At 57.6% G+C, this 9,913-nt stretch overlaps 1 protein-coding gene across 1 annotated transcript; it reads left to right on the top strand.

Moving 5' to 3' along the window:
• Nucleotides 1-998: 998 nt before the first annotated feature.
• WFIKKN2 (WAP, follistatin/kazal, immunoglobulin, kunitz and netrin domain containing 2) lies at nucleotides 999-9,589 on the top strand. Its single transcript, XM_082371449.1, has 2 exons — nucleotides 999-3,808; nucleotides 6,390-9,589. Exons 1-2 carry the CDS (start codon nucleotides 3,605-3,607, stop codon nucleotides 7,908-7,910), a joined length of 1,725 nt encoding a protein of 574 aa, XP_082227575.1. The 5' UTR covers nucleotides 999-3,604; the 3' UTR covers nucleotides 7,911-9,589.
• The last annotated feature ends 324 nt before the right edge of the window (nucleotides 9,590-9,913 follow it).

Genomic DNA, 9,913 nt, shown 5'->3' with positions numbered 1-9,913 from the left:
TCCCTCTCACCTCTGTTTCTGGAGGCCTGCACTCCAGGAGGGAGGGCCTTGGCTGAGGAGGCGTGCTGTGGGCCAGGCTTGTCCCTGGAGAAGTGTAGGAAACTGGGTCCTGCTCAGGCCTCAAGACCCAGCCTGCGTCACATGTGCACAACCGCCACCCCAGGCCTCTCCCTCCTCTCTGCTCCCCGGCACGTGTAAGGACCCCTAAGACAGCGAATACTACTCTTATGCTTTTGCGTGTTTGCTTTCTGGCCAAGACTGTGTCCTCTCTGTGGATGAGGACTGCCATCTATCCTTATGTACCCACAACTTAGCACATAGTAGGTGCTTTAAAAAACATCAAGAAAGGAGAGGGAGGGGACGCTTCAAAAGGTAAGAGGTTTGGTCTGTGCATGAGGGACGTGGCATCTGAGACGCTGTCCCTGTGGATCTCCAGGGGTCTCCACCACGTTTATGGCTGAAGTGTCTGGAGGGGAGAGACCTGGCCCATTTAGGAAGCAGTGTCAGTGTGCTGTCAATACTCTAGTGGTTCCGGAGTTGTTCGGCTAATGGTGAACCTGGGGTCAAGGGTCACCCAGAGTTCACTGTCCTGGGTGACTTTCTACTGGCTGCACCTAGAGTAGGCCTTGAACCCATCCTGGAGGGTGTGAAGGGTCCATGGGCCCTCCGCCCTCCCACAGTGGTGGGGCTCTTCTGAGACGAGGTCAGGACCCAGCCCTCTCCCTGACGGAGCTGTGCCTGATGTCCTTGAGGAGGGTGAAAAGCAGGGGAGACCCCCCAAGTTCAGGCCCCTGCTCAGGCTGACCCAGCCCATCTCCATTCCCCAGAGGCCTGCGTAGGTGGGAAAGGACAGCTGAGCCCTCCTTTGGTCCCGGGGAGTTGGTGAGCGTCCAGAGAAGAGTGTGAGGGAGACAGAGTCAGAGGGAGCCAGATCCAGGGACCGTGCGAGGGAGGGCCGAGGAGGAGGAGACTTCAAAGCACTCCTAGAACAGCTTATAAACAAGCTGGGCTGGTGGGGCAGCCAGCGGGGGCCTTTCTGGAGGGGCCGGAAGCTTGCACGGGGTTGTGTGAAGAGCACAGGACAGGGGTCAGAGAGGGGAGGCGTGAGCCTCGGGGGCCCCAGGCAGCCCCACCTAACCTCTCTGTGACTCGGTTTCCTCTCTCTCCCTCCGGGGCTGGCGAGAGGGTCAGCGTGACGATGTAGGTGAAAGTGCTGTGTAGGCGCCAAGCCCTGATCAGATGTTATTTATTATTCTGAGCTGTGTTTTGGTGGGAGACTTGGAAGGGCTGAGCGGGAGAGCTGAGTGTTCTAGGGCCCCTTCTTCCCCAGTGCTGTTTTGAGAGTTCTCAGAGCAGAATGGCCAGGCGTGGGGCCCGGGCAGGGAGAGACCCATGGCTCTCGACAGGACCAAACTGCGCAGAGGATCGGGTAGGATGGACCAGGTTCCCTGCTTTTCCGACTCCCCCCCTCACCTCTGGTCTGTACCGCTCCCTGCTCCCCCCCCTTCCTAATGGTCTCAAGTGACTCCCCAGAAATCAGCCTCCTCTCCCCGGATACCTGTCTCACGTAATGGGGCTGTGACAATTTTTCTAAGTCCTGCTCAGAAATGTGTCACTGTCCATTTCCCTTTGTGATATCAAAGGAGACTGCACAAACCACGTTCATCAAGTGCTGTGCAGAGGCCCGGCTCTGAGCAGCTGGAACACGGGTTTATGAAATTACAAGGAATTCAAAGCAGCCGGCGCCGCCCGCTGTCTGGCTTCATTACTGGGACCGGCCTCGGAGGGAAGTTTATTCCAATAATTTAGGGGATTAGGATCTGACACCCTTCATTAACTCTTTGACATAAGCAGAAAAGACAGATCTTGCAGAATGACCCACACGACGGGAAGGAATTGGCTCAGGCAGGGAGGAGGCAACACGCCGCCCACGAGGAAGAAGCAAAGTCTGCAGGGTGGAAAGAGGGTCGCTGCCCTTTCACAGGCCAACTGGAGGGTGAGGTCTAGCCGGAGGGGGAGAGCGGGTCAGGGCTCGGCACTCAGTTTCCCCATCTGTGAAATAACTGGGGCCCCGCCCCATCGACTGCCCCTAGGACATAGCAGCTTGGTTCCTGCTCCCCAAATCCTTTGCAGTTGGTCTTGAAAAGGTATCTCTCTCTTCCCCATTCCATGGCAGGTTCTGGCTCTTTTCCTGTCCCCTCCACAGATATAGCCCTTGATGTTTCACAAACTGCTTGTCCAGCCTGTAAAGACCAGAGTTGGGGCTGCCCATTGACAGCAGTTTTGACACCTGGGTGGGGAGGGGTGCTCTCCAAAGGCCCCACAAGCTGGTGTCCCTCATTAATGGTGGGGTCACGTAGCTGTGTGACACGGGGCAAGTTGCTTACCCTCTCTGTGTGTCTTTTCCTCAAATCTAAAATGATGGTACAGTTTGTTGTGAGGATTAAATGAGAATACACACAGCCTGGCACACATTAAAGCCCCAGTAAATATCAGCAATTAGTCTTCCTACCGCTGCTCACTGGGGGTGACCTTCTCCTTTGTAAATCGGGGGGGACGAGAGCTGACTGACACTCCCTGAGTGCAGCCTTCATGGTCGTTAGCGAGGCCGCTCGGCTGCGCAGCACCGTCCCAAGACACTGTGACCACATAGGTTCTCTTGGAGCAGGGAGTGTGTCAGTCGAGGAGCAGGAATGTGATACGTCCCGGAGCCGGGGGAGCCGGAGCATATCTGGTATGTGTCTCTGGAATGATTTGGGGAAAATTCCCCGAAGTTGGAACTTGAGAGGCAAACTGCCGGGACAGAGAGATAGGGAGCTGTCCGCACGCCCCCCACCCTGGGACCTGGTGCTGGGGTGGGAGTCAGCTTACACAGCACAGGCTGCTCAGGCCCGCCCTGGAATGGCCGTGAACTTGTTGTTTTTCCACGTCATTTGCTCTCAGATGCACTATCGGGCCGGCGATGCTAAGCCTGCGGCTGCAGGTCCCTCCTCGTAACAAGTGAGCGTGTGTTCTTCGGAGGTGGCCAAGGGGAGGAGGGGGCCCGGCCGAGAGGTGGGGGGAAGGGAAGCAAGCCTCTTCGTGGAGTACAGTGAGCTTGCGTGTCCCGGAGCCAGCTCCCCCAAAGCACATGCCATTTCTGGCCCCTGAAGGGGTTAAAGGCCTCCTGGAGTCAAAAACAAGCAGGTGTCCCACCGTGCCAGATACGCCGCCTAAACTGCTTCCAGCTTTTTTTTCCTCTTCTGCAACAAGTCTGTGATCAGCCACAGGACAGAGGAGCCGGCAGCCTGCCTGTGACAGGCGTCAGGTTAGCTTGCTCCCAGTCGGGTGGCGCGCCCAGGACATAAATCCAGGCTCTGGCCCCTGTGCAGCTTCTCTCCCCGCACACTCCGGAGAGGGAACCCCCTTCATCTGAGGCCGCACAGCCCGGCGGGCTCCACGGACTTGGTGGAGGCAGCCTCGGCAGCTGCAGCCCCAGCAGCGGCGAGGAGGCCCGCTGTGGTGGGCAGGGCAGGTGTCCGCAGCCCCCGAGGAGCACGAGGCCCTGGGGGCCCCAGCCCTGGCGCCACCTCAGGGGAGGTCTCTGGGCGCCGCACACCTCACCATGCGGGCCCCGGGGTGCTGCTGTTCCCGGTCCCGCTGGGGGCAGATGGCAGCGCTGCTCCTGCTGCTGCTCGGGGTGCCCCCACGAGGCCTGGCCCTGCCGCCCGCCCGATACTCTCACGCTGGCATCTGCCCCAACGACATGAACCCCAACCTCTGGGTGGATGCCCAGAGCACCTGCAAGCGGGAGTGTGAGACGGACCAGGTGAGTGTGAACCCGGAAGCCTGAGGCGGGCCACGCGGTCTTGCTAGCGAGCGAGAGGGGGAGCTGGGTGGTGGGAACGACTTGCAACGTGGAGGAGCCCAGCCCCGGGCCACATGGAGATAAACAGGGTGTGATGTCTGTCTAACTTCGAGGCCTGGAAGAAGAGGTGGGCGTGAGGTCAGAGTTTCTCAGGGACTGGGAATCTTCGGATTCCTGGTCTCATGTCTGCTGAGGGCTGCTCTGAGCCAGCACTATGCCAGGCACATCAGAGAGATTGGCATGACCCACCCGCAGCCTGTCAACAGGTGAGAGTGGAACTCAGGACCCTGCAGTGAGCAGCACAGGGCTCCGTGGCCAGGGAGGGGAGGCTGGGCCTGGACCCCGCATCCATCTGACCACAAAGCTGAGGCTTCATCCGGCCTCTGGGCCACTTCCCCGGGGCTTTGGATCCTGACCCTGAGATCAGAGCAGGCTGATGGGGAGGGTGGGCAGGAGTGGATCTGAATAGACTCTCCGGGTGTCCGTAGGGGGCACGTAGACTAGCTTTCAACCTGCCAAATCCCTCGAGCCTCCCAGCACTCAGGGCAGGCCTGGTTCTAGGGCAATGCCCTCCCAGCTCCTGAGTCCCAGGGCTGTTCCTGTCACTTCCCCCGGGGTGAAGAGCCTGCTAGTACCTGGCACCTGCCTGGGCAGAGATACGTCCTGCCAGTCTGGCAGCTCCTGGGGCTCAGGCTGGGTTGGTCATCACCAGGGACCACGGCAGACCATGATGCTTGCTCCCTCTGCCGAATGCATGTAACCTATGAGAGCATAGGCTGGCCCTGGGGAGAGCGGCCTGCCCCTCACAGTGCCCACGGGACAATCCAGGCCTCTCACTGGCAGGGAGCAGTGGGGGAGCCGAGGGAGAGGAAGGTAAGGACTAGGGAGGGGTGGCAGAGCGTTCCCCTCCGGCTGAGGTCATGCTGTTATTTGGCTACATTTGTAGGCAAGGCTGTTTCACTGGCACAGGCTGGCCTGATAAATCAGGTGGAGCTTGGAGACAGTGAGACTCTTGCTGATTTTGTGTGTCTTGGGGAGAAGGCACCTCCATGGGGCTGGGGATATAGACAGCCTATGGGTATGTTCTGAGCCCTTAAGCAAAAACTGTTCTAAAAATTCCCTCCAGGTTTTCTGTGCCCAGAAATACCTTCCCCTGGTCCCCAAGGACCCAGCCTTTCTTGGACCTCTGAGTCCTGCAGGAGCTTCCGGGGCCAGAGTCTTTAAGGAATTGAAAGACCCTCCGGCAAGGAGCAGGTTCTCTGCTGCTCAGCCCCCTCCGCCCTCACCCTCTCACTGGGTCCCTCTCCTTCAGACCCCAGCTCTGAGATCTGTCCATCCCTGTCCCAGAGCCTCCCTGGTGTGGCCTAGAAGCCTATGCCAAGCAAGGGCTGCAAAACAAAGTCCCCATTCTGAGCCAAGAGGGGAAAACAGTAAACAAGTCGAGCAGGCAGCCTCCACGTAGCCCTTAGTTGATGTGGAATGTCGGAGGGGCTGAAGGGAAAGTTGGAGCCGCATGAGGCCAGCCCTGGTGGGGAGCAGCTCACAGAGCCACGACCAGGGCTCAGGATTAGGGGCATTGCCCACATCCCAGCGAAAACACCATGTGAAATCCTTGTTTGTGTCAGCCCCAGAGCATGTTGCTAATTTCGAGGAATTAAACTAATGCGGTATGTGGCTCCACAGAGAATCAGAAGGAATTACAGCCTGGCAAGTCCTCGCTGAAGGCCTTGCTGACCTTTGCCACACAAAGGGACTTTTTTCCCTGTTGATTTCCCCGTGCAATGTCCCACAGGTTGGAACTGGCACAGCCCACAGTGGCCAGACCTGGTGTCCTGGGCCTGTCCTGCCTGCCCTTCTTCTAGGCTTTGGATGAACATTGGCCAGCATCAGAGCTGCCGTTCCTAATGTGTATGTGGACAGCCTTGAACAGCTGTCCCAGTGGTGTCCGACTTTTCCTTCTTAGCATTTGGCCAGGGCATCCCTATTGGAAGAGACAAAACGGCAGGCTCGTTTGTTCCATTCGACACCTCATCCTGGTAACGATATGATGTAGAAGAAAAATACCTCATCAGAGTCTCATCCACCTGGAGCTTGAAGCCCTTTCCCACCACTTCCCAGCTCTGTGGACTTGAGCGTCACCTCCCTTAGTTTCTGCATCCTCATCTCATCTCATGGTAGTAGGAAGACTTTCCCTCTTACAGTATGTGACCTTCCTCTTCCCACACTGCTAGCTGTGTGACCTTGGGCAAGTTACCTAGTCTCTCTGTGCCTCAGTTATCATTACCTGTGAAGTGAGAATGATGGTTGTACCCATTGTGATGAGCATTAGATAAGCTGACAGATATAAATGTTCTTAGAAGAAGGCTGGGCAAATAGTGGGTGCTATGAGTACATTAGCTATTATTATTATCGAAATGGTTTTCTCATGGTAGGTGAGCACGTATTTGTTCCCTTCCCTGGAGACCATGGGGGAGGGTGGGGGGAAGCCTGTGTTCTCTTCCTTCTCCTCCTTGCTCAGACCTCTCCATCTGGCTCTCCCCAGGAGTGTGAGACCTATGAGAAGTGCTGCCCCAATGTGTGTGGGACCAAGAGCTGTGTGGCGGCCCGCTACATGGACGTGAAGGGGAAGAAGGGCCCCGTGGGCATGCCCAAGGAGGCCACGTGCGACCATTTCATGTGTCTGCAGCAGGGCTCCGAATGTGACATCTGGGACGGCCAGCCCGTGTGCAAGTGCAGAGACCGCTGTGAGAAGGAGCCCAGTTTCACCTGTGCCTCCGACGGCCTCACCTACTATAACCGCTGCTACATGGACGCCGAGGCCTGCTCCAAGGGCATCACACTGGCTGTCGTCACCTGCCGCTATCACTTCACCTGGCCCAACACCAGCCCCCCGCCACCCGAGACCACCGTGCACCCCACCACGGCCTCCCCAGAGACCCCTGGGCTGGACACAGCGGCCCCAGCTCTGCTCAACCACCCCGCGCACCAGTCGGTCACTGTGGGTGAGACAGTGAGCTTCCTTTGTGACGTGGTGGGCCGGCCCCGGCCCGAGATCACCTGGGAGAAGCAGCTGGAGGATCGGGAGAACGTGGTCATGAGGCCCAACCACGTGCGCGGCAACGTGGCAGTCACCAACATCGCCCAGCTGGTCATCTACAGCGCCCAGCCCCAGGACGCCGGCATCTACACCTGCACGGCCCGCAACGCGGCCGGCGTCCTGCGTGCTGACTTCCCGCTGTCGGTGGTCCGGGGGGGTCGGCCTTCGGCCACCGAGGAGAGCAGCCCGAACGGTACAGCCTTCCCCGCAGCCGAGTGCCTGAAGCCCCCCGACAGCGAGGACTGCGGCGAGGAGCAGACCCGCTGGCACTTCGATGCCCAGGCCAACAACTGCCTGACCTTCACCTTCGGCCACTGCCACCACAACCGCAACCACTTTGAGACCTACGAGGCCTGCATGCTGGCCTGCGTGAGCGGGCCGCTGGCCGTGTGCAGCCTGCCCGCCCTGCAGGGGCCCTGCAAGGCCTACGAGCCCCGCTGGGCCTACAACAGCCAGACGGGCCAGTGCCAGTCCTTCGTCTACGGCGGCTGCGAGGGCAACGGCAACAACTTTGAGAGCCGCGAAGCCTGCGAGGAGTCCTGCCCCTTCCCTCGGGGGAACCAGCGCTGCCGGGCCTGCAAGCCAAGGCAGAAGCTCGTCACCAGCTTCTGTCGGAGCGACTTTGTCATCTTGGGCCGAATCTCTGAGCTGACAGAGGAGCCCGACTCAGGTCGCGCCCTGGTGACTGTGGACGAGGTCCTAAAGGACGAGAAGATGGGCCTCAAGTTCCTGGGCCGGGAGCCGCTGGAGGTCACTCTGCTCCACGTGGACTGGACCTGCCCCTGCCCCAATGTGACGGTGGGCGAGACGCCACTCATCATCATGGGTGAGGTGGACGGCGGCATGGCCATGCTGCGGCCCGACAGCTTCGTGGGAGCCTCGAGCACCCGGCGGGTTCGGAAGCTGCGCGAGGTCATGCACAAGAAAACCTGTGACGTCCTCAAGGAGTTCCCAGGCTTGCAGTGAGGCCCTCCGCCCCTCCCCAGTCCTGTCCCTGACCCTCGTCCATTGACCCATCCCCAGCACCCCTCAGTCGGCAAACTGGGCAAGGTCAGATTAGATGGTCTTAGGCCAGCAGGGGAATATCAATCAACGCATCAGAAAAAAGCCACCGCATGGAAATATATACACTACCAAATGTAAAATAGCTAGCTAGTGGGAAGCAGCCGCATAGCACAGGGAGATCAGCTCAGTGCTTTGTGACCACCTAGTGGGATGGGGAGGGTGGGAGGGAGACACAAGAGGGAGGAGATATGGGGATATATGTTTATGTATAGCTCATTCACTTTGTCATACAGCAGAAACTAATGCACCATTGTAAAGCAATTATACTCCAATAAAGATGTTAAAAAAAAGAAAAGAAAAGAAAAGAAAAAAGCCACCCGAGGGTCTTAGATCAACTTCTATTCTTTGAGTTCAATAAAGAGGGGTCCCGTGTCTTTTTTAGCTGTGGGGGACAAAAGGAGAAGTCAACAGACACCTGCAGCTTATTCCTGATGACCAGTCTGCTCTGGCCTTCTTATCTTCTCTTGGCTGGCCACTCCCTCCCCTGGCTCTCCCAGCCTCCCTGCCCCTAGCCAGCCTCCCAGCCAGGATTCTAGAGATGGAGGCTGCATGATGGTCACAGGAATAGTTGAATGAAGTGGTTTGCAAAAGAAGTAAGTGGGGATAGAAAGGAGGGCCCAGGAACTGATTGGACAAATTTCCCACAGCCTCCCAGAGCGCTATGGGCAGAAACCACTTCATGGTGGGGATTGCGGGAAGTGAGTAGCAGGAGGTTTGCCCTGAGTGGAGGCTGCCGGGCAGGTGCCTTTGGGTGGTGGTCAGCCTGTGCTTCGGTCAAGTTGGCCTGGCAGTCTCTGAGGCCACCACAGCACATGTGGTGAAGAATACATGTTTCTCATGTTTCTTCTCCCTGGGCTTTATTGATTGGTTTATTGATTATTGATTTATTGATTCAGTTCTCTTCAATCCAACTCAGTGGACATTTTCTGAACACTTCCTGGGTGCCAGATGCTAGGACCACAGAGAGATGTTAGTCACTGCCCAGCTCATAGTGACTGAACACAAATGTCCAGATCCCAGGGCTCCCCCAGAAGCAGACCAATGGCTGGCTCTCCCTGCTGTCAAAAATCCCATTTTTAACAGACAGCGTGCTTTCAGCTGCCACTGGCTTCCTTGGACATAAAGCAGATAGAAGCCCCAGGATCTGTTTTGGTGGGAAGAGAAATAAAGAGGAAAAGCAGGCAGGGAAGGGGGTTGGTGAAGGAATAAGAAAGGAGGGAAGAGGGGAGGCAGGCCTGGGAAGGAAAAGGAATGTTGCTCGATGCTCCCATCTGGTGGTGGCCTTGGGAGCTGCAGGGACCTGGAGAGAGGCTCTAGGTGTGGCCTGGGAGGGCTGGTTTGGGTATGCGGCAGCTTGTTGGTGACTTCTGTTTCTGGACTTCCTGTGCAGGTCTGCCACCACACCACTAGATAAAGCTTTGGGGAAACCCACCATCAGCTCTTCCTCTACCCCCATTCCCTCCTCAGCCCTTCATTCTGTCCATGCCCCTCCCTAGCTGAAGAAGGTATTTGTGGGGCATTTTCGTTTCTTCCTCAAATGTAGGGGGAAAGATACCAATTAAAAGCTCGTAGTATCAACAGCCCTTCTTGTGTGATTCGTTTGGGCTAATGTGTGGGCGGGACGGTGGGGGTGGGTAGTGTCATTTCTTTGGTGACCTGGTGGTTGGGGGGGAGTTGGGGGGTGGGGGGGTTAGTCTGGCCATCTGGATCCTGTTTAGGTGATAAAGGGACACTGCTAACATTTGGTGCACTTTGCAGCTCTACGACTCCTTACTGCGGCGCCCACCCCAGCTCTGTACATTAGGCACAGGAGAGCTGAGGCCAGAGAGGCCAGGTAACTCACCCAGGAACACGGGCAGGAAGGCACAGGGTGTAGGCCCAGGTGTTCTGCCTCATATCTCGGT

This window comes from Balaenoptera borealis, assembly GCF_965194805.1.
Source record: "Balaenoptera borealis genome assembly, chromosome: 20".
Classification (NCBI taxonomy): domain Eukaryota; kingdom Metazoa; phylum Chordata; class Mammalia; order Artiodactyla; family Balaenopteridae; genus Balaenoptera; species Balaenoptera borealis.
The sequence above is the reverse complement of the archived record's forward strand: the minus strand, read 5'-3'. Positions and strand labels throughout refer to the sequence as shown.